Raw genomic sequence first — 24,928 nt, forward strand, 5'->3', positions numbered from 1 at the left:
GTCCAGTTGCCTGGACTCCTGATTCAGCCATTATAGAATACAGTAGTCCATCTTTAGCATTTGGATTGAAAGCAGTTAAATGCATATTAAAAGCATTTAAGTCTATTAATTGCTTCTTATCCTTAACTAAACAGATATGCCTTTTCTTGTCCCAATCAAGTAAAAAGGTATACTAACCAGCATTGGCAATGTGTATTACTGCTAGACCAGGGAGGGTCAGTGATTTTATACTTAATCTGCATCTTTTATGTGATTATGTAAAGAATCAGTCATCTTTTTAGATAAAAGCGGTGTTCCCGAATGACTGGGGATCTTCCTTGCCATCTAAATTCATCCACCTTCCTTGTATTGAGAATCTTACAATGAGTGATAAAAGGTATAGTGTCCTTGCAATATCTACAATCAAAGATTTCTGGCATCAAAATGTCATTTCTTAGAGTTACCATGTTTTGTTAATTCATACCGCTAATCCCTTCTTAGTTCCATTTTTTTCATCTTATTTGCTCAAAATTAACAGATTTATGTAATGTTTACCATTTATGCAGATTGTCTCTGGGCTAGTTGGGAACCAACAAAATCTGCAGAAGATGCTCATATATGCTGAAAATTATAGCCAGGTGAAGTCAAAACTCCACATTCAATTAATTTGTTTTTAGGGAAAAGGAAGATCACTCGGAATCACTGATCAACCTTATACTTTATAAATATAAACGTGAGTTATAAGGAAGACAGAACCAGTCCCCCATATAATGATGCAGCCAGATGGTCAATAGTACTGTGAGTGGCCTTCCCACTCAGCCCCTCTCCTAAATAATCCACCCTTGAGTGATGCCCAGAAGGCCTCGCCGGAAGTAATGCCCACCCATGGAGTCTTTTGGCTGGCCCAATTTACCCATATGAATGGGCACTGAAAGAACAGATGAGAGTAATCTTGTTCACCCTTTGTGCGTAGAACATACTTGGCCCAAGTATCTGGGAATAGTTTCTTTCGGAGGATTTGCAACACAAGTCTTTGCCTGAGTAGCAGCGAGCCAAAAATCCACGCCTTTAGGTAGCCTTCTGCATATGATCTTGCACGCAGAATATTTGTCATCTCTTCCTTCATCTGATTGTCCCTGATCTTCACATAAGCACCTAGGATAGGTCCCAGTCATCATTTGCCCCATTGATAGGTTAATGATAGACGCTATCACAAAAAGTGTCAAAGAAGGGGGCCCAGATCTGGTCAACGGGCGGTTGACCATTCTAACTGAATACTGAAGGGGGGGGGCGTCAGCAGGCTCCTATAAATAAGGACGGCGCCGTTCAGGTATGGACACTTTTTGGCATTTCTTGAGAAGGAGGTCTCGGCAGCTAGGCCGTGGACTCAAGGAGCTGCGGGAGGGAGCTCGCCTGCCGCAGGAGGGAGGAATCTTCCGTGAGAGGGAGATCGCCCTAGAGATCGAGGTGGAGCTGCTGCCGCCAGACGAGCAGCCGTCACGATCTTAACCAGAGCTTCTGAACTCTCATCCACATTTCTATTTCTGGAAACTATTCGTTTTGCAAATACTACTCAATCGACATTGTTACAAGAGTGTGTAACAGTCAAACATGGGTTAGAGACTTTTGCGTACATACACAATTCTTTGCCCTCGGGTCTGATTGAGCACCTTTAAAGGCCGCTTGAACTTTGTTCTGAGAAGGCCCTCACCAGATCTGCTTGCTGTTTGGTGTCTCCGTAGTTGCAAGGCTGTGAGACCACCTCCACCGGCTCCGTGGCCCTTGGTTGGAGAAAGTCCTATAATCGTCTGTTAGTACTCAATTAAACGCTTTCGTCCTGACATACTTCTGACTTTCCCCTTTCAGCGTTTATATCTGGTTTGACTGCCTTATGTTGTTCGATATGAGGTGGTTGAATCTCGTGTATGTGTTGCCCTCTCTCAGCCGGAACTGCCTTAATCGCTGTGTCCAATCCATCTGTCTTCTTGTCTTCCTCCGTTGTCACATCCTCATGCACCTGTTTCTCTTTCACCTCATCTTTTAATGAAATTCATACATTTTTCAAATCAAATCATTCAGCAGCTTTATTATTGATAAAGCATCAATCCTCTGTCTGTTCATTTCATCTTGAATTTCCATCTTGAGCCTAATGAGTTGCCTCCGTACTTGCTCAGATTGTGCAGACCACCATCTCACTGCCTCTATAAAGCCGCCTCTTGTAGCCGATATCTATCCTTTGTGAAGTATGTGGACCTACCAGGTCTCTCATGCGCCTGCCATATAAGTAGAGAGTACTCTGGCAATGATCTAGGGATTGAACACATGTCTGCCCTTAGGAAGCACACCAAAAGCTCCACTGAACACAAGAATCTGTCCATATGAGAAAGCATGGTGGGACCCGTCGTGCTCATCCAAGTATGTATGCATTTCATGGGCCATGTTTCCTGAAAAGCCGCCTTTGATGTGAATGACCAGAATGCCTCGTGAGCCCAAATGCTGCCTGCCTGATCTGTTGAGTCTATCTCCAATCTCCAGTGTCACATTTAAGTGTACCCGAAACAGTGATTGGGGCCCTGAAATGTTGCCACAACCCTTGCACATTCCAGTCATGTTGAAGTCTTCCAGTCAGCCTTGGCCCACCACATTCCAATCCTACACCTCAAAGCTCTCTTATATATTCTCCTGCAAATACACCATCGTGACATCCCATTCATGTGGGTACCATCCAATGAATCCGGGCCTCCGTTTATTCTGATCTTCATGAACATTCCAGGAAATACAGTTCGTAGGTGACCTGAGCTCCCCATCTCAACACCTTCCTACCCTTTGGTGGATCCCTTCCTAGAGGCCACCAATGAATGAAACTGCCCTTTTGACCTTGCTCAAGATTCTCCATTCTTCCCTATCAAGGTGGAATGGTTCAAGATATGTCTCCTCATTGGCTTGTTCATGTCGATCTAGAAGTCTAGTAACATCTTCCTCGTCTGTCCCCGAAGTCAAGAGAGCAAAACCCAACTTCATGGGTCTGGTATTCACAATTGCATGATTTGGCCCAGTGCTGCATATGCTAGCAGTCGCCTCCCCACTTGGTCTCCATGGGATGAGCTCCCAAGGATCTCAGACAATACCCTGCCCTCATCTCCTTCTAACCTGCCATGTTGATCTCCTTTCTTGGGTGTCCCATTCACATCCCCAAACTCACTAGAAGTGGGGGGGCTGTGTTACGAACTGATCAAGATGAAAGAGAGGCAGAAAGATATTCTCATAAAGAAACCAGCAGAAAAGTAGTTCACACGCTACAGCTTCTACTAGCTCATGACCATGGGATCTCCCGTCTCCAGAGGGGCCTTCTGCAAAATACTCCTTCAGTGCCCTAATCTCAGAGGGGGGCCTTCCTTTATATTTGGTGAAACCCCTTGTCGCTTCAGCTTCCTACGCGAGTAGTGAAGCGACACGGGTGGTTTCCTAACAGACTGGTGGAGGTATCTGCAAGGACATACAAATCTTAGCGGTGCCCTCTAGCCCTTGAAGACTCTTCACAAGTGGGAGAGGGAAGCCCCAAGCATCTCCAGCACCATGACAAAGTTGGATCCCTAGGCTCCAAATTTGTCCAGAGAAGTTGGCAGTCTCCGAAAAGCTTAAATGATAGTTCCCACGGGTTCGCCTCTAGCTTCCAAGATTATTGGAGTTGGCCTCCCTCCTGCTGCTCTTCCAGTCATCCAAAAATGTTGCTTCGGTTCCGTAGCATTCTCACTGTCTTGTGCCATCTGCAAACCACGATATATGCTGCCATTGATACCCCTCGTATGAAGAAGGTACCCCTATCCAACCTCCAAAACTCTGCCCAACCTAGTACTGGAAACATTTTTCATAGACCATCAGGGACCTCCTCCCTTCGGAGAACACCCACAATTTCCTCCACCGGGCACCCCCAAAGGAGGGTATTGCGCAGATTGACATCCCACTCCGTCAAAGAGTCAGCCAGTGGAACTCAACACTCACCCAATCCTTTCGATATATATGTGTTGTCTACCTTCCCCTTCAGTTCCTGTTCCCTCGGGCATGCGAACTGGCAATCACGAACACCTCTACATCTCCATCATACCAAAGGATCCTGGCGGTCCCATACAAAGTGCCTCGGCATCAATCTCCTTCCCTTGGAAGCATGACTCCACCCATCTATGATTTGGCCTTCAGATCTTTTAGGCTATGTTACCCAAGTTTGGCGGGCCGCATATTCACCCATCCCTCCCCATTCACTGTCCTGGGAACATGCCAAAGAAAGGCTTTGCACAATATACTTGACTCATGGGAGGGAATCACAATAACATCTCTAACCACCCCTCATGAGCTCTTGTTGATTATGACTGACATGCTTACCCGCCACTTGCTTATGCCTGGCTGGGCCACCTTCAGTGTTTGGACACCTTAGATCCCCCTGGCACCCTTTCCTAGAACCACCACGGTAAAGTTCTGGTCAATCCTTTTTTAAAGGATACTCCAAGAGACTGATGCCAGTACCCTCACCTTTGAAATGTGATTTGCTGACCACCGACTCATAGGGAACAGGCAAACTCTCCTCCACCACAAGTGCTGCTACACCATTCTATATGTGGTTCTGCCCTTTGTTGTGGAAGCCGTGGCCATGGGTATGCCTCTCTAACATATGTTGTTGCTTTTGACGACTTGTCGTCAGCCATTGGGAAGGCACTCTCTCCCAATCTCCTCCCCTTTGGTCTTCTCTGCTACTCTCCATTGGCCCTTATTATCTGTTAGTGGTCTTCTGCCATCACCACGTGGCATACTGTGACAGTCAGAAGGTTCCTTCATGGTAAGGATATCAGAATGTCAACCTTCATTGGCCTCACCTCCTGCTACAAGAGTGGGGAGACCCAGAGACACCACGAGAGGGAAGCTGTATCACTGATGTTGTAGAATTGGAGCACCAGAGTATCATCGGGCCCTCCCAGCCTCATGAAACCACTGGTGGGTACACTAAGAGTGGAGATGCTGGGTGCAGAACTTGGTGAAGCAATGGCCACTAACATATAGGGACGCAACATCATATCGGCATCTGGTCTTCTTTGCACCTCTCCCTCAGCAATGGCTTCTCATGCTTCTGCCACATCCAAAACACCAGATGCAGAGAGTATGCCATGCGAAGATAATAAACCGTAAGAGACAGAATAAACCGTAAGGGCCTGGGAGGAATCGGTCACTCTGGACAGCCAATGTCCACCAAATGTCCATTCTGGACAGCATGGGGCGAAGTCGAGCCTTGGGCACCAAGCAAATCACGCATGCGAAAACCACTCATGAAGGGGGATATCTTTGCAAATTCACCAGTCATAGAAGGAAAAAGGGTTTGTGCTGGAAGAGACGGGTGTGAAGGTGTGGTTGGTGTTGAGAAAGGGAGAACCCTACACTTGGTGGAGCTGGGCCGGACGGTACTAATTGAGGAGTCTGGTGTAAGCCAAAAGAAGAAACACATTGTACATAAGGTGAACACGGAGGCAAAGAATGGTATGGAAACAAAGAGGTTAAGTTGTGGGACGTAAGCAGACACGGATCTGAAAGGTAAGAAGCCCATGGTCATGGCACGCATGAGGAGGCTGGTTAGATGGCAAAGGCTGTCATGGGGGGGGGGGAGGAACGCTGGGTGGAAGAGTGTATGAACTCCATCAGTTGGGTCCAAAGGGTGGCAGAGGGAGTGGATGCAGGAAGAGGCAAATCTAATTCACCCATGAAGTGCATCTCCTGGAATGTCTATGGGCTTGTGATGAGCAAAGGAGAGGAATAGTGAGGAGATATCTACTTGAATGGGGTGCCAATATGGGGTGTTTGTAGGAGACCATGTTGGAGAAGTATGAGGCATGGGATTGGAGGGTTGTGGGAGGGGATTTCCTCACCTGGCTGTGACCACAATAGCAAGATTTGATGGGTTGATGGTGGCCTGGACTGATTCATTTTGCAAGTGAGATTTTTTGACAGGATAGTTCACTTTGGCGGTACAACTGAAGAGAAGGGATGGCTTTGAGTTGGTGGTCATTTCGATCTATGGGCCAGTAAACCCGTTGCTGAGGGTATGACTTTGGGTGGAGCAAGTAGGGGTTGTATCAAAATTCTAGGTATTACCACTGTTGTGTGGTGGATATTTTAACGTGACAGTAGTGGCAGAAGACAGACCGCACAAGCAGGCTGATGAGACGTTGGATCAAAAGCCTTTTGGGCACTCATTGTGGAGGTGTCTCTCCAGGAAATGGGATTGGCTGATTGCGCATATACTTGGAGGAGCACAGGGGTTAGATCACTTCCTATGCTCGGTGGAGCTCCTCAAGCTGTTCCTGCAAGTGGTTGTACGTTTGCTTCCTCAAATACTGTCAGATCACACATTTATATTATGTCAATGACAGGAGAGATCTTGGCTCCAAGAGGCAGGCTTCAAGGAGGAGATAACCTGACGTGAACAGCTGGCCAGGTTTGGCAATAATAAAGTTGACCAATAGAATTGGAGATCCACGCAACCACCTTAAAAGGTTCAGAAAATAAATCAAGAGGGGCAAAATAGAAGGAGATCTGATGCCTTAACCCAAATCAAGTTCCTGGATGACCTAGAGGATATCAGAATCCTATCATAAGAAGAGGAAAAGGAATGACATGGACACAGGGAGACGACAGCGGAGGAAGATAAGGTGGAGACGGAATGGGGCAAAAGTCCAGGCTGTTATGGTTTGAGGGCAATGCTAACACAAGATTTTTCCATCTCACCGGAAACACTAGGAGGGGAATGAACTAGATTCTGAAGGTGGAACTGGGAAGTCAAGATTATGTGGAATCCCAAGTAGTTGGTGGAGCACTAACGGATCTGATACAGTCCCTATAAGAACATATTAAAGGAGAAAGAGGAATGGGCAGAAAGTTAGTGGGCCAGCTGGAGCTGAGCTGGCCAACTAACTAACTATTTCTTGAAAGCTAGCTTAGAAAGGAATAAAGAAAAGGGGTTATAAATAAAGATGAAGAGGATTGGGAAAGGCACGGAGTATCTGGGCTTTTCTGGAGCGTGTATTCTGGGGGAAGCCGGGAGCTGCATTCAGCTAGGGGGTCTGCCCAGGGTCGTGGTTGGAGAGAAGCTTGGAGACGACGCCAGTTGTTCTTGCAAGGCGAGGAGCATAAGCGAGGGCTGTCTGTAAGTCAATTTACAGATTTCTTTTACCAATTCCGTGTAGAGCGTATCAGGATCATTTTAGGAACTTCTCACAGAGAGGGGCTGAACATAAATAAAAGTCTAATGTAAGGAGAGCAACTTGGTTGAGCCCAGCGCAACAGGGAGAGCTGATGCGCCCTTTTTCAGAGGCAGAGACTTGGGAGGATTCTCGGGCCAAGAAGATTTTCCAGTTTCTTTGTGTTTTGGTCTCTCTGCCATGGGGCCCAGCCATGCATCTCAAGCTTTTCCTGACCCATTCACAGCCTTTACTAGAATCTTCTCCTGCCATTATTGTTGCCCACACTCAAGTTCTTGATGTTACGAGTCTTTGCAGCTGCGGCAAACTGAGGGTTTCCAACATATTCTTGCATGGTGACCACCCTCCAAGTAGCGGGAGCAGATTCTCTCTCTTTCCTAAACTTTTGGTCTCTCTCCCCTTATGGCAAGCTGCTAAGAACTTGTTTGGTATGACCCCACCTTGACCAACGCCTCATGTCCCTCATCCACCTTCTGCTGGAACCCACCTTCGAGAACCCTTCATGTCCTTGACCATTAGCTTGATTCTGGCTTCCCTGGAGGTCTTTCTCTTCCAGCCCATGTGTTTGTTCCGCCATTTGTCTGGCTGCCCCAACTGCAGAAGGAATGCGATAAACATCTCTTGAGGACTTACCAAAAGAAGAAAAGGAGAATCACGAACACAGCACGTGCGAGCTGATCCACACGTGCGTGAAGATTTGAAATAAGGTGGGAACAGAGCATTTCAAGTAAAGGAGAGCAAGTCTATAAATAGGAGGAGACCATGGCGGGAGGAGGCATCAAGAAAGTGTTCAAGATTCGACGACGGAGATCATCCATCGCGCGGCTGCCTTCGACCAATCCGGCGGGCAGATCACTTCCCTGTATGAGGAGAGTCCAACTTTCCTTTTCTATCATTCCAAATATGCACTCAATGCTTGTTATTGTTTCCCCAAACATTCCGTATTCATATATTTGGGTTCTTCAGTTGTTGGTACGATATTCATAAGGAAGAACGCTGAGGAGTCATACTCATTCAATTGTTAGATAGACACGGTGTTTTAACAGAATGATCCCTCCCACCCGCTTCACTAGGAGAATCAGAGAGGTCTCTACCAACTTTTCATCCCCACCATGCAATGGTGAGGGCTTTATCTATCTAAAGACACACACACCAAAGTACGCAAAATGACCAAATCACCATTGCAGTGATGTAAGAGGATCATATCAACTTTCTGCCCATAAGTCTTTTAAGCCTTTTGAAACTGACTTAACTCCTTACAATTTTGCCATTATATCCTTCTATTATTTTACCTTTGTAACATACCGGTTTTGTACCTAACTCAAGTAGCCATGGATCTGATACATCCCTTGTATAAATAAGAGCTTCTTACCACGATATATTAGATACATCTTTTCTCCGAACACACTCCTTTTCTCTCTTTTTTCCTCATGAGAATCATGGAATTGTTTGGCGGGGATCTTCTGCTTCTGGCCTTATGCACCACATCTAATTACAGTATAATAATGGAGTCTTCAAGTATTTTCAAATTCTCAGTGGATTGGACCTCAGGCTGTGTATTCAACATACTTGCTTTTTAACGTAGTTCTATGGCTTTTTAAGGTGCTGAATAACCGAGCCTGAGTTTTTGATATGCGTTATTTTCATTTGTAGAGTTTTTTTTAAGAAAATAAGAAAATCACCCAGAATTGATGCTCAACCTTATTTGTAGAGTTTTTTCTGGGAATTTTATTTGGACTAATTCATCTCATTTCTTGTTCTAAAAATATTATTTCAGTCTATCTCTGGAGGAAAGTCTTTTGCAGAGATATTGCTTGCTGGAAATTGTGGTGCACAGTTTGATTTGGACCATGTGTCTTCTAGAAAATTTTCTTTATACAAGGTATGCCCAAATTGTTGGAATGTGAAGAATCTGATACCATTCTATTCAATCAGCTTTTTATACTGTTGACTGATGCGCTCTTCTTCTATATACGCACAGCTGTAGGATTCTGATTAATGGACTGGATCACTATGAACGGAAGGCTGTTTCCCATACATTTTTACTTTGATTATTTGGATACCCCTGGAAGAGAGCTCCATGAGGCAGACCATCCTTGTGCTCTATTTGATAATCTAACAAAAAATATTGCCTAACCTCTTAATGTCTCATGTTATTATCCTAGTTTAGCATTTCAGGTATAATTTTGTGAAAATCCCATGATTTTGAGTGTTTGATAAGAACCCGCAAGTTCCTGTCGGGGAGAGGATAGTGGAGGAAGAAGACGCCACATTGTTCATGGGGAACTGGTGGGGACAGGAGATGTCAGAGTGGTCATTTGTGAGAAAAGAGGCTGTGGCAGAATGGACCACTTAGGGAGAGATCACTGGTGGGATAGACATCTCACGAAGAACACATAGAGGAACCGCCTTAATGATGTTTTCTTGTCTGCCGTCCTTTTAGGAGAGCAGACAAGGAATGACTCAAGCGCCCCTATCGAGCTGAAATGTAGTAGTCCTAGATATGACAGGGGACCTTATCAGTATTTTAGTTGAAATTTATTTCCCAACCTAATGATTGTAGTGATGGTTATCCCATTCTGGTGTGTTGGGATGCATATTCTTCGTTTCATTTATTTTAAATTTGAGTGGGGTCAAGATGTACAAAAACTTTTCCGGGTCATTTCATGGTACAAAGGCTTGGTAATATCCATGCTTAATTTGATTTATAAACATGATTGCAGCATTCTGAGATTTTCAGTTCTAATTTAGTTCTTGTCTCTGACATTCCTACATTTTTTTCCTGTCCCTAAATTTGGTGAATGCATTTATTTACCTTACTTTATTTAACTTTTCAGTTGATCAAACTTATAACATTCTCCATCTGTGGATGTGCTTACTTGAATTTCATGGGCAATGAATTTGGACATCCAGATGTAAGATTTTTATATATTCTCATTTCGCATGCCATCTCATGTTGTTTTATTTTTATGAACTTAAAATTTCTCATATTATTTCAAAACTCATCTATAACATTTTATATTTTCCATAGAGAGTTGAGTTCCCGATGTCGACAAATAACTACTCATTTTCATTGGCCAATCGCCGATGGGATTTGCTGAGAGAAGATGGGATTCATAGCAAGATCTTTAACTTTGATAAGGTCATATTTCTATCTTGATCTCATACTTCCAGAACTGATGCTTTGATTCTAGATATCTCTACTGGGAAATGATAAAATGGTCTCAATAATTCGACTGTTTCTTGGAAGTAGTATGCCATTTGTAGAAATTTATTTCCAATTTTTATTTATCAATATTTTTATTGTTGCTACTTTGGCCCAGTTGTATGTTGATCTTCATAAAAGTTGTACGGCTGCTTCTGATATGGTCCCCGTTGGAGAGATGCTAATTTGGTTGCTGAAAGAATAGGGAGGTAGATACTATCTCTTCTTGAATTCACGAATACTTCCAAAAGTAGCAATGCTTCAACAAATACCTGAAATGACAGAAGGGTTCAAAATCAACCACAGAAATGGAGGATTAAGGAAAGATTACAGGTGGAAAAGAAGAGATTAGAGAGGGAGAGGGAGATGAAGGAGATAGGGAACTGGACCAGCCGGATTGGCCTTGACAGTTTCTGGATTGAGAGGATCTCACGACGGCCAGCCCCCGCTCGGCTCTTCTGACTTCAAAAAAGTGCTTTCCTCATCCACTTCTAGATCCCATCTTATTTATAGGTGGGTTTCCTCTGGACCGCTTTCTCACATCTGGCCTCATGAGCCGAGTGAGAGGCCTTTCATTTGTTTCTTTCTCTTTTCCATATGTGTATTGAAGTCCCTATCACCTTCCTGAATTTCTGTCCGATTTGTTTGCAGAATCATTACTTTTTAGATTCCCTGGGGATTAAATTTAATTTTTTAGGACCCTTCACTGTTTATGTGAATCCCCTTCTCCATTTAATTACAATCACAACCCAACTTACTGGCTGTGCACTCTGTTAACTTGTGGCAGCTAAGATTTCTACTTGTTAAGAGTCAGGAACTCCCATTTTCTGTTTTGATGCCTATTTTCTGTTGTGCCATTCTTACCGTTTTATTAGTATCATAATTATGACAGACACTTGTAATATCGAAATCGGTCATAAATATCCAATAATTGAAGTTGAATAAGCCAATGGTGCCCTGAAAAAATACTTCGTTTACCATTTTTCAACTATCAACTGTGCCTGTCCTTCTATCAATTTCTTTCTTTCTGAGGATGTGATTCAATGGGTGTCTGTTGCTGGGTATTAAACAAACCTATCGTGCCTGTCGCTGCATCTTTGTTCCTAAATAGAGCTTCCTGCATCTTTATTTCCTACAGTATTGATTAATTTTCAAGGAAGGGTGTCCGAATTTGATCTTGGAAACCTAGTGGATCCTGACATCTTTTTTTCAAAATTTCGAATCTATCCTTTACTCCTTAAGATGATACAGAAAAGTGATCTCCAACTGAAAAGTGTTGGAAAAATGGAGTATGGACAAATATATGTTTTGAAAAGTTGGATCAATCCTACACTTAACAAGAGGTATATACAATTTACACATGGAGAAGGAGCTACAGATCTTCAACTGCATAGGTTTTGATCTTAGCAGATGCAAGTATTTTATTGGCTACCATGTCAAATTGATGTCAATTTAAAGAGATTTTCTATACGTGCTTTAAAACCACTTTGGTCATGGTTCTTTATCTAGGTTTTGACAGGTGAAAGCTGATTCCCCAGAGAAACAACATTCGAATAATCCAGAAGAACAGTCAACAGTCTCATGATCCAACAGAATCACAAGCGACAGAGGTTCACGAGTAGAGCATAGGGCAGGGGGAGAAAGAGAGAGAACAAAGAAGGTAGAGCAATGGCTGTCCTCAGGCAAGCCCCTCAGAGTCCGCCATGGTGGGGCTGATGAGAGGCCCTCTTGCCAGATGATGTTCCGATGCCTTTCCTCCTCTGAGCATCTCCTTTTCCACCGCTAGGGTTTTGCCCAACCCTGAGTCTTCCATTTCAAGTAGGACTGGGCTTTTCTGGATCAGGCTGCATCCTACCCAAAACTCCCTGGTCTCGACTATCTCAGCAGAGCATCAGCCCGTTGGGCCATGATGCCTCCAGCAGCCTCAGCAGTAAATTCTTACTGTTGACCAATCAGTTTCCTCCCTTGATTTTCTTTCGTGAAATCTTTTGTTCGGTAGTTATTGGTATTTCTGTTAATTTTGGTGTCATTGCGTGATTTTACTTTAAATCTTTTGTTTGGTGGTTTATGGTAGTTGTTAAAGAGTGCATGATATGCCATTATCTCACTTTAGAGAATGTTCAGCATCAGTGACTTGGATAATTTATTTGTAGGACATGATGAATTTGGATGAGCGGGAAAAAATACTCTCTAGAGGTCTTTCTCGTATACATCATGTGAATGACACTTCCATGGTAAGCATGACCTTGCCGCTTCTTCATTTTGTTTTTCAGATATTTTACATTGTGTTGTGTTAAGACCCCGACCAGGATGTATCAAAGGCAACAGGGGGCCAGACGACCCTCTGCATTGTCAGCCCATAAAGGGGGCCAAACCTAACCCCAGCCACTAGTGGTTATGACTCATGGTGCACCGTGAGTCATAAGAGAAGGGGGAGATCAATCAAGAGAGGGAAGAAAAAGCCTCGTGAGTCTTTTGCCCCCTCTTCCGTGTCTTTCTTCTTCTCTTTCTCTACTGGCTCTACTCTAATCCTCTTCCCCTCCTTTCCCTTACGGCCACCTTCATAAGTATCGATGCTGCGTAAGTAGGAGCTCATGGCAACACAAGCGAACGACGGCAGCTTTCCTGGCTTCCCCTTCCCTATCTTCTACTCTAATTTTCTGTTAAACACCTAGCCAACTGTTGGACATTGGTTGATTGTGGAATTCAGGTGTTCTTGTTTTCTGAAGAAGAAGGGGGTTTTATCATTTTGATATCAGAGCCGCATCCTGCGCATGCCGAAGGGCCTTACCTTGGGCCACATGGAATATCTGGAAGGGCGACTTGAACAACTGACTGTGTCAGCACTTGCAGCACACATGGACAAGAGCCAGAAAGCCAGGGCCGAGGCCTTGGACTGAATTTTTCGCCCTCAATCTAGCAAACTAGGGGACCAGTAATGAAGACAGGACTGTAGCATCCCCATTACCACTCCACGGTTCCGACAACTCTGGCGAGGACCTCATCCCTGTCCTGGACACCCCTTGTGCCTCCTGCAGCGTTACTGGCCGAGGACTGTGGGCCTCAAATTCCGTCCGCGCAGACTGTGTCACAGCTTGCCCGGCTGCCGCCACACCCTCGGCAGCACTATGCTGTACCAAGCAATGCCAGTCTATGGAGCGACGGGGTCGACTCATTTATACTCTGGCCCGGTCATCCTTGGTGGCTCTGAACCTCAGTTTCCCGTGTGGGATCCTGGATTACCACAAGCACGAGTCCCCCATGGGGGGGGAATAAGAAGGAATGCCGTGATGGAACACCCTTCGCCCTCGCCCAGCAGACCAGTCACCCAATTCACCCTCCCGGTCAGCCATCGCCGATACTTCCAACGCATCAGAAGACAGCTTGGGTATTCTCACCTAAGGTTGAACTGCACGACAATAATCGTGCTGCACTAAGGCGTCAAGCTGATCGCTCCCGCTTGTACCACAAGGGTGATCAAACTGTGTTCTCGGGAGATAACTTTGAGGGGTGGTTACGATGTGTTGACCAATATTTCCGTCTGCATCAGACGGCAGTGCACAATTGTCTTCAATTGGTCGCCATGGATCTTGAAGGGAAGCCTTGGACTGGTTGTGCTACGGGGACAACCACTTCGGATGTGCCAATTGGGATGACTTTCAGAGGCGGCTCTCTAAGCGTTTCAGCTACTCAATGGAGGAAGCTTACCACTGCCTATTCAAGGTCCAGCAGCAGGGAACCATAGAAGAGCTCATAGCAAAATTTGAACAACTCGCTGGATATGCGTTATCTATCCCGTTCGAATATTCTTACGAAGGATTTCCGGCACCACCTGATGTGGGTCAGGTTGCAATGGGTCAGAGTCGGAAAGGCGGCTGTACCTATGTAGGTCTGACGGAGGAAGAATGGACGCTGTGAAAGGCGAAGACAAACAGGATTTTCCACCGCCGCCCGAGGAAAACCCCAAGGGGAGAGCTCAAGTCATGTTGCATACCATGTTGGGCCTCACCTCGCAGGGCACGCTGAAGATAATGGGTAATCTCCAGGGATATCTAATTTCCATCATTGATGGGGAGGCGACACAATTTTATCTGCAGACAGCTGCTTAGTAACATGGGGATTCAGTTGGTCAACATCAATCCTTATGACATCACGCTAGGGGACAGTCATGACCTTTAGGGCCATCAGCTATGTCGTGACCTGGAACTAACAGTGCAATGTCTCTATATCATTCAAAACTTCTTACTATTGGAGCACATTGGGATTGAGGTGATCCTTGCGATCCAGTGGCTGTGAAGCCTCGGCCTGGCTAAGACCAATTATGATCTTTTGATGCGGAGTTTCAGCGTTGATGGAGTTCATCACACCCTCTGGGGTAGACATGGTCGTTCTGTTCGCTTTGTGCAAATTGGAGCGAATTGTGCATTCTGTTCGGATTTCCGAACAGAACAAAATCAAATTCTCACAGAACATCGCAGAGATCCGTGTGCGGTTCGGTTTGTGCGAATTGTGCGAATAGTGCAAATTTTGTGCGAATTTTGAACACTGCGAATTTTGTTCGAATTGTGCGAATTTTTACCCATTGTGCGATTTTTGTTCGAATTGTGCGAATGTGCGAATTTGTGCGAATTGTACGAATTTTGTTCGGATTGTGCGAATTGTTCGAACATCTGTTCTAATTTTCGCACAAAAAAGAACAGAACAACGAACAGACCCCTGTGCGGTTCTTTTGTGCAAATTTTTTGTTCATTTGAAAAGAACAAAACAGAACGACCAAGTATTGGTAAGTTCCACTTTCGGAAATACCAAAGGAGGAGGAAATCAAGATCCGGTCAACAGGCCGTTGACCGAGACCAGTAAATGAGGAGGGGAAAGGACTCCTCGACTCTATAAATAAAGACCCCACACCAGTAGGGTCAGGTATGTTTTTTCTAAATCTTGAAGAAGAGCCCGATTTGCTCTAATCGGGAAAGGCCAAGGAGTGGGCGGGAAATTCTCGTCAACCGCTTGGAGGGAGGAGCTCGCCAGCTAGGGAGCCGCCTGGAGGGTGGGTCTCGCCGTTTGGAGCTGGAGCCATCTTGATCGGGGAGAAGGAGCTCCGAGAAGGAGTCGTCTCGCCAACGAGGGGGAGCGCCACCGTCGGAGAGGGATTCCTGTTATCTTGCTATATTCCAACATTTGTGATTTGAAGACAACATTCTACGATATTATCACTGCTCAATTCATCATATCTGAGACACATTGATTTTGGGATCTATCAGTCTACTCCCGGGCGACCCTTTCACCCCTCCTCCAACCGGGTTGGAACACAACCGACGGGGTTTTCGACAGCCGAAATCTGAACTCCATAATGTCTCAGGAGTTTCCCAGGCAATATTAATCAGGTGCTGCCCGTTTATGCAACCAGCTCCAGATAAATTTTCCTCAAACATTTGGGGCCCCCAAGGGTCTTCCCCCAAAATGCAGGGTAAACCACCGAATCTTGCTCTTACTATGTGCACTTCCAGTCGGCGTGCGGCCTTACTTTGTCAGCTCAGAAGGACGAGTTGGAGCAAGTGGTACAGTAGCAATTAGCACAAGGAATCATTTGCCATTTGACCAGTCCTTACTCGAGGCTGGCCTTGCTCATACCCAAGAAAGATGGGACTTGGTGCTGTTGCGTCTGACTGTCAGGCACTCAACCACATCACCATTCCAGATAAGTTTCCCATCCCAGTGGTAGATGAACTATTGGAATAACTTAATAATCGGATGGTTTTTTTCCAAATTATATCTCAACTCCAGGTATCACCAAATTCGAATGCATGCAGAACGATGTGTCTAAAACAGCATTCCAAACGTATCATGGCCATTATGAATTCTTAGTCATGCCGTTTGTCGACTAATGCACCAGCTACTTTCAGACATTGATGAATCAGATTTTTCAACCCTTCCAGCAGAAATTTGTGCTGGTATTCTTTGACGACATCTTGGTATATAGTTGCGATCGTGACTCCCATGTGCAGCATCTTCATGATGTGTTCCAAGTTCTGTTTGACCACCAGCTATGCATAAATGCTAAAAAGTTTGTGTTCTTGCAAAGGTAGTTGGAATATTTGGGACACTGATATCCAGCAAAGGGTGGCGACTGATAAGGGTATTATCACAGTGTGACAACTACACGGATTTCTCGACCTAACAGGGTAAGGCCATAGCATAGGCCCTCACCTAGCTATTAAAGAAGGATTGCTTTAAGTGGACGGATGCAGCACAGCTTGCGTTTGAGAGGCTGAAAGTTGTGATGTATACTGCACCGGTGCTGCTTTTCCCCAGGGGTTGTGTGGAAACCAATGCCTCAAGGATGGGGGTGGGCGCTGTCTTGATGCAGCAAAGGGGATTGGTGGCTTATTTCAGCAGAGCTTTTCCCGGAACGGCCCGACCGTGTTCCACCTATGAAAGGGAACTTATCACCATTGTATGGCCAGCGTAACGGTGGAGGCGCTACCTTTTGTTCTGACATTTCGTCATTCGTAACGACAAATACAGTTTGAAGTATCTATTTGCGGAAACAGAAGTACAAAGACTGTATCACATATGGGTGTCCAAACCATTGTGTTTTTCATTCAAGATCCACTACAAGGAAGGTGGCACAAGTAGAGTTTTGGATGCACTCTCACGCTAACCTAACTTGGAGGAGGCAGCTCTATGCTTGATGTCCCTGAAAGTCTGGCAAGATATGGAGGCCTTGCAACGTGAGCTGAGGCAAGACTCCAAATGGCACCAGGAAATGACAGAAATCTGTCAAGGTACCAACAGAGATGAACAATTTACTATCGTGATGATCTCCTACTGTACAAGGATCGACTCGTCTTTCCCAGCCAGTCCGGGCTCATTCCGATGATCCTTATTGAATTTCATGATAAGGTGATTGCCGAAAGGGCCCTACCCTGGGGCCCGACTCGTCCTGGGGTAGATGCCCTGGTCGAGGGGGCCAAGGGCGAGCCCAGGGCAGTGGCTGTCGCTGTAGTGGCGGCGGTACCCGTGAGGCCCTTGGCGGCAGCCGTCGCTTCTCCTCTGGCGACTCCCAAAGCGGCGGCCCTTGCAGCTGCGGTGGCGGCAGCTCCATCAATGACGCCCCGAGCAACGCCTGTTGGGGTGGCGGCGGCTCTGCCTGTGACACCCAGAGTGGTGGCCTTCGCAGTGGCGGTGGCTCCATCGGCGACTGGCAATGAAGGTGATGCCTCGTTGGTTGGAGACTCCTTCGAGGGTGGAGGGGGCGTCACCAGTGGTGGCTCCATCGATAGAGAGGTTGGATGAAGTACCATAGCCGATCTCAGTTGGGCTGAAACGACAGCAACTTACTAGGTCGAGACGGCAGCCACCAGTGTCTTCAGTTGCTCCGGGGATGCCTCGCGGTATCGCTCAAGACCCTCCTCGAGGGCTTGCACGATGGTAGCCTGAGCTACCTTGAGGGCAGCCACCTTGGTTGCCAGATCTTTAAGGGCCAGCGGCGGGATGGCGCTGGGGCTAGCTGGTGCCGGTGAGGACGTGGAGGGTGACACCATACCGCGCAGTGGGACGACGACGACGATACGGTATGACTCTGGTACCAATGATACTATCCCAGCCGGGATCATATCGTGAAGGGGCTGGCCCTGGCAGAATGGATGACGCCAAGGGGGCGCGGCCAGCAGAGTGGACGTCACCGAAGGGAATGGGGCTCGACAGAGTGGATGTCGTCGAGGTAAGGAGAACCTACTTAGAGGAAACAACAACTCGTATACTCATGTCCTGCCCTCCAATGAGGAGGGTTACATATTTAAAGGGAAATGCAAGAGGGGATGGGAAAGACAATAATGCCCCTAGTGGGCTTACTAGTGAGAGTAGATCGTAACAGGATTCAACTGCAGCGAGGGGTTAGACAAGGATACCCTCTAGCCCGCTTCTATTGACCTTGGCTGTGGATGCCCTTGCCATGAGCACAAGAGAGGCTTGCTCAAATGGGCTGCTGAAAGGTTTTTAGGCCCCAGTTTTCAGTCAGGTATTCCTCTTCTGCAATATGCGGACAATACCACTTTTTTCATAGAGAGGGCTGAGGAGGTTAAAAACCTATCTATCCTGCTAGACCTTTTCATGGACTGTTCGGGACTACATATTAACCGTGCCTTATCAGCCTTTATTGGTTTTAGATTATCGCAAGAGGAAGAAGCCCTCTATTCCAGAGCCTAAGGGAAACGTAGTGGTACACTTCCCATGAAATATCTGGGTCTCCCATTGACAGGGGGCCATATCAAATCTGTAGACTACATCAAGTAGTGGAGAAGATTGAGCAAAAGTTGGAGGGATGGCAAACCAGAGTGTTGTGGGGGAGGGGGGGGGGGAAGACGATTGGTGCTACTGCACTGCATGCTGTCAGTGATACCCATTTTCTACCTCTCAATGTTGAAACTACCGTTGGAGACAAAGATTCATGTTAAAGGTAGGATGAGAAATTTTTTTAGGAAAAGTTCAGGATTGGAGAAAGGTGGGATGGCCCTCATATCATGGGATATAGTGTGCAAACCAGTTCACTTGGGGGGCTGGGAATACTGAAAGATCTCAACCTAGCATTACTGGCCAAGTGGGTGTACAGACTTATGGAACAGGATACAGCTATGGCTACACGAGTTTTGAAAGACATGTATGGCTCGAGCTTGGACTGGAAAGTTCATGGATATCCATTCTGAGCAGGCTCTGCATTCTGGCAAGGGCTTAGGCATGTGCTTCCTAAGTCTGTGATTTCCTCGAAGCCAAGCTAGGAGATGGCATAGCATTCCGATTTTTGCTAGACGGGTCGTCCCCCCAAGGCACATTGAACACAGGATTCCTGCACTTGTTTGCCCTTGAAAGGACCCTTATGCCACAGTTAGAGAGTGCTGGGATGGCACATGGACCCAATGCCTTGGCGAAACCCCATATGACCAAAGAATGGAAGATTATACAAGGTTGCAACAAACCCTAATCCGTCTACGCCCGCTGGGAGGGACACTGGATGGCTGGGAGTGGATAGGCGCATCCTTCTATGTTCAAGATGATTGCACGAAGCTCAGCCGCAGACAGACAGGGAAAGAACCGGGGATCCTCCATGCGTGTCACATCATATGGCGACAAAAGTTCCCCCTTAATGTGAATTTATTCTTTTGGCTGCTCCTCCCACAATGACTAGTGATGAAGGTTGTCCAGAAGAGATGGCTCCCAGAAGCTTCGGTACTGTGTGCTATGTGCGCAAGTGGTAATGAGGATTGTGCTCACCTTTTTCCTGACTGCTCCTTCGCTTGAACAATGAGGGCCTGTGAGCCAATCACAGGGGTGGATGTCTCGTCAGAAGAGGCCTTTTAGGACTCTATATTGAGTGGAGCACCCAGGGGGTAAGAGGGGCAGGTTTGACCCTTCGTAGTGCTATGGACACGATGGCTGCACAGGAACTAAGTCATCTTAAACAAACAAGAAGCATTGACAGACGCCGTGGTACAAACAGCCGTGGGTTTTACCGATGCATGGTGTAAAAGCCCCCGGGCCAAGGCCCCGGCTGGCCTTTTAGCCCCTACATGTATTTAACAATAAAATATGTTTATCTCATCAGGAGAGTCACCGACTTTGTGTGATCTTTCCTATCTTTCTTTCAAAAAAAAGAAACAGGGCTCCTGAGTTTAGGTTGTTTTTTACAAAGTTGGATTCTGTTGTTATCCTAGGAACAGTGGAGTTTCCTAGAGTCACGAATTATGGAGACTGTTGGGTGAAGTGAAATGTTCATGAAAGCTCAACTTTGTCAAGAAAAGAGTGGTGTTGACTATTAAATGGTATCACCCTGAAATATAATGTAGAGAGAGCTCTGTTGAGGTACAAGGTTCTTTTATTTCAAAAACCCATTCTGAATATTGCTCTTATATTAATTGGCCTTGCAGCTGTCAGGATCCTGGTCTATCAGAAGATGGACGTTAGACCAAGATTACACGAATCAAGAATTTCTATAATAAGAAAGAAGTTTCCAAGAAAAGTAGTTCAGAAGAAAAGACAGTAGCAAGGAACACGATGAAGGAATTGAACTAGATGTCTGGATCAGAATGCCTTCCAGGGTTGCAGAGAGGATCTCCACCAAAGTTCTTGGAAACTGCAGCTCCTTCTGAACAAGAGATGGGCGATAGCTCGAACATCTCCCACTTCCCCTTATAGACTCTGCATCCCTTTATACAAATTTGAATTGGCATGTGCAGGATCTGAGCCACATTCCTATGGGTGCTTCCTCCGTCTGTAATTATGATAAGTTCATTATCAGCATCATGACTGGGATGGCGCATTGATCAGTGTGATGTGAAATGTGCATTTTTTATTGGTGATTAGTTTCCGACACATTCATATTTTTTCTCTAGAATAAGGATAGCCATTTACAGGGCTGAGTAAGTATGTAAATTACTCTAGAACAAGGAGCACTTTCATAATTTTTCTCCTTTCCTTTTGATAAGTCCCCATCTAGATTTGTAACACAATATTAAGCTTTAATTAAATTTAATATTTGCATGAAAAACTTTCCCTAAAAGACATCTAAGAAGAGTAAAAATCAGTTTGTCATAGATGGAATTCTTAGAAGATACCCTTTGTCCTCTTTTTGGAATGTATCATGCTGTTCATCAGCTGAATTGTACAATCAGTATTTGTATTTACTTAAGATCCTCCGATACTTCTCATTATCACTCTGTAAAAAATATGCAACACTTTCCCTCTAATGTAAAATATGATTTTTTGTGGATAATAGTTGGAAATATTAATTTTCTCTATGATTTTCTTATTCTAGTGGTTGTGTTTTTTGTTATGCGCCACAGGTTGTCTGCTATGAAAGAGGTCAGTTTATATTTGTATATAATTTTCATCCTGAGAATTCATACGAAAATTATGTTGTTGGAGTAGAAGAGGCTGGCGAATATCAAGTAAGCCTTTATCAGTAGTATTATGAAATTTATTTTGCTGATTGTTATTTGATTGATTTTTTTAATCAATACTGTGACCAGATTCCTCTTTTATTGTCTGAATTATACCATTATCTTCGCTTAAGCCTTATAAAAGATTACTTCCTAAGAATCTGTTCTCACGGATGTTTTCCTACTATTCCCTGGACATATTTTGTGCTATTCATTATTGAAGTCTCTCTTTTTTTTTGAAGAAAGAAAGGAGAGATCACACAGAATAGGTGACCCTCCCATCGTGATATATAAATATGAATAATAAATACAAAAATGGCCAACATAACCGCCCATGCCCTGGCAATGGACCTTTAAACCATGTAGAGGTGAAACATGCCACTGTTTCTACAACAGCATCTGTCGAGGCTTCCCGTCCCTTGAAGATTACTTCGTTCATGTGCAGCCATAATGCCGAGTGCACTGCAAAAGGTCAACCAGGCCCCTCTCGCCCCCCTGCATGGGCCGCCTTGTATGGAGTCCCAAAAGGCCTCCTTGGCGGAGATATCCACCCCAGGGGATTGGCTGATGGGTCCACACAGCTTGGGCAAACGAGCACTCGAAGAATAGATGGCTACAGTCTTGTTAGCCGCTTGTGCATAGAACACATTCTGTCAAGGCATTTGAGCCATCTCTTTCTGATGATCGTCATCATTAGTATTTGCCGAAGCAGCAGCCAACAGAAAAATCTCATCTTAAGTGGGAGTTTTTGTCTTCATATGATGCGACATGCGCGGAGGGTCCTCAGTTTTGCTATATGTTGGCGGTAGCATCTTGCATAGGCATGTTGAACGTAGAACAATGTGCCTATCCACTCACACTTGTCCTGTGTCCCTCCCAGTGGGCAGAGGTGGATCAGGAGCTGCTGCGGCCTCATATATTCTTCTGTTCTTTGGTCGGACAAGGTGGCACCGATGTTTGGGGTCCATGCACCATCCCAGCATTCCCAAACTGTGGCTTGAGGGGTCCATGCAAGGACAAATAAGCGCAGAAATTCTGATTTGAGTGTGCCCAGACTTATCCATGCATCTAGCCACAAACAGAATGATGTGCTATTTCCCGGCTTGGCTTTGAAGAATTGTTGGACTTGACGAAACACCTGCCTCTTTCCCTCCCAGAAAGCAGAGGACCCATGGAATGGGGCTGTGTGACTTTCCCAGTCCAGGCTGGATCCATATATGTATCCCGTCCCATTAGCCTGCTCACCGACTTCGCCAATAACGCTATGTTCAAATCTTGCATTTTCAACAGTCCCAAGCCCCCCAAGCGGATTGGTCTGCTCACTATGTCTCGTGATATAAGGGCCATCCCCCCCACCTCTGATGCTGAGCTTTTCCTTAGGAACCTTCATATCATACTATCCAAGAACTTGCCAACCCCCTTTGGTAGCTTTAACATGAAGAGGTAGAAAATGGGTATTGAAGAAAGCATGTGCTGCAACAACACCAATTGTTCCCCCCAGCGACAGCACTCTTCATTGCCACCCCTCTAATTTCTGCTCTACCTTCTTTAGTACCAGTTGCCAGTCGGTCTTAATATGAACCCCTGTCAGTGTCTGGCCCAGATATTTCATGGGTAGAGTATTGATTGGAACCTGGATCTAGGCTCGTATCGGAAGGTGGGTAGAGGATGCAGTGAGGTAGAAGTTCCCGGGTAGAGATGTGAAACAGGAATGATCTGAGGAGGGTTTGAACGGATGGGGCAAGGATCAACCAGGGACAAGCCGCCTGAAGATGCGGTTAGGAAGAGACGATCACGAGGGAGGGGGATCGTAGAGAGAGAGAGAGAGAGAGAGAGAGAGAGAGAGAGAGAGAGAGAGAGAGAGAGAGAGAGAGAGAGAGAGAAGACCTGGACGAGGGGAGGGGAGACAAGAACACTACATTTGTCTTCCTATTTAAAGGAAATACATAATAGCCAAATGACTGAAATGCCCCTGTGGGCTAACATGACAAAACTACCCCTAGATAGGTTAAGGATCATATCAAGTATCTCTAGGTCTCTCCAAGGCATTGGAACAATCTCCTCTTGTGATAACCCAAAGGCAACAAAGACTGACTTGGCACAATTAATGTGTGGACCAGAGCAATCAACGAATATAATTATTTAAATCTCTCTTGATATGTTGTGATTATGTTTAGTTTATATAGTCTTTGAATGCATTCTCAATATTTTTCATTCTTATTGTTTGATAATTGTATTATCCTCTACTCTTTATCAAAATTTCTCTTGTCCCTGAACTAGTTCTGATGAATGGGGATTTCTTTCTGGTGGATGTCTCTCTCATCTTTTATTTAATTGGAACAATTATTGGACAGGTTATATTGAACAGTGATGAACTTCATTATGGTGGAAGTGGTCAGCTCGTGAATCAGCATTACATCCAAAGAACTAGTATCAAAAGGTGAATTCATGTTGCTTTGATCGATTTCCACTCCATTTAAAATTTTGAAAGACCTAAAATCTATCTGAAACTTGGATTTTTATGAAACCAAAAACCTATTTGAAACTTGAAACTCTTCTTGGGATTACATTTGACAGTTCTTTTCAAGGTGCATCTACATGAAACCTGAAACATAATTTCTGGTGTTTGTCTATTTGAGACATAGGTTTCATTAAAACAAAAATATGTTCTTTGATTATTTCAGAGCAGATGGGCTCCGGAATTCTCTGTCACTGTCACTGCCTGCAGGCAGTGCTCAGGTATGCAGCATTATTGTCTGCTTCTACAGAACATAAGACTGCCAGTCTTTATGTATTTGTATTGTCTATTGGAAAATAATGCCTCATTTGTTTTCAGGTTTACAAGCTGACTAAAATATTAAGAGTCTGAAATGGAACGTCCAGAAACCAAGAATCATCAGTTCTTCTTTATGCACATGTTAAGTTAACTTCTCCAGGTTTTGGTATGAGATTTGGAGGAGTTGTACGGACGTCAGTGCACACCTTGAAATGTAATCAGAATAGCTGTATGGACACCAACTGCGGCGTTTTTTCCCCGATGACGTTAGATGTCTCCTTTATCGCTCTTCTGGTTATCCAATATGTACATAATTATTGTGATACACGAGCATGATATTGATTTATTGTACCATATGTTAGATTAGATTTCATTGGAAAGATGCATAGTTAATTTTCTAGACTTAGTTTTCCAACCAATAGGGGGCAATTATCTCCCTCAAACCTCGGGGACTCTTTGGAAAGTTTGGGAGCAGCTATGTTAAGGATTTTCCATCTTCTCTGTTATATGCTTTCTCCATTAAGAAACCTGTTATGACTCTCCTCCAATATCTCTATCCCGTTGAAACTTCTTCGTTTATGAGTGTGGTTTAGTGTTATGCATTTCTGGCTTCTTTTTTCTTTACAAGGGAACTGCTTCATTTAATAGGCCATGAATACATTATCATGTTCTGACAATACTAACTTTCTTTCACCTGGAGAAATAAACTAAATAACATGTAACCGAATGCTAACCAAGAGCTTCCATCTTCAAATGATCAAATAACACATAAATTATGTTTAACCTATTTACT

General features: G+C 44.9%; 1 protein-coding gene across 1 annotated transcript in view; it reads left to right on the forward strand.

The window, feature by feature from the left end:
• The window catches only part of EMB2729 (Alpha amylase family protein), a 56,900-nt gene extending 32,365 nt beyond the window's left edge, over window positions 1-24,535 (forward strand). The window contains exons 13-21 of the mRNA XM_078575351.1: window positions 546-617; window positions 8,998-9,102; window positions 10,058-10,135; window positions 10,252-10,362; window positions 12,579-12,659; window positions 21,264-21,368; window positions 23,714-23,799; window positions 24,044-24,098; window positions 24,196-24,535. Coding sequence (XP_078431477.1) covers window positions 546-617; window positions 8,998-9,102; window positions 10,058-10,135; window positions 10,252-10,362; window positions 12,579-12,659; window positions 21,264-21,368; window positions 23,714-23,799; window positions 24,044-24,098; window positions 24,196-24,228 — 726 coding nt within the window. The 3' untranslated portion in view covers window positions 24,229-24,535. The remainder of the gene's footprint in view (window positions 1-545; window positions 618-8,997; window positions 9,103-10,057; window positions 10,136-10,251; window positions 10,363-12,578; window positions 12,660-21,263; window positions 21,369-23,713; window positions 23,800-24,043; window positions 24,099-24,195) is intronic.
• The last annotated feature ends 393 nt before the right edge of the window (window positions 24,536-24,928 follow it).

This window comes from Wolffia australiana, chromosome 5 (genome assembly GCF_029677425.1).
Source record: "Wolffia australiana isolate 7733 chromosome 5, ASM2967742v1".
Lineage (NCBI taxonomy): Eukaryota > Viridiplantae > Streptophyta > Magnoliopsida > Alismatales > Araceae > Wolffia > Wolffia australiana.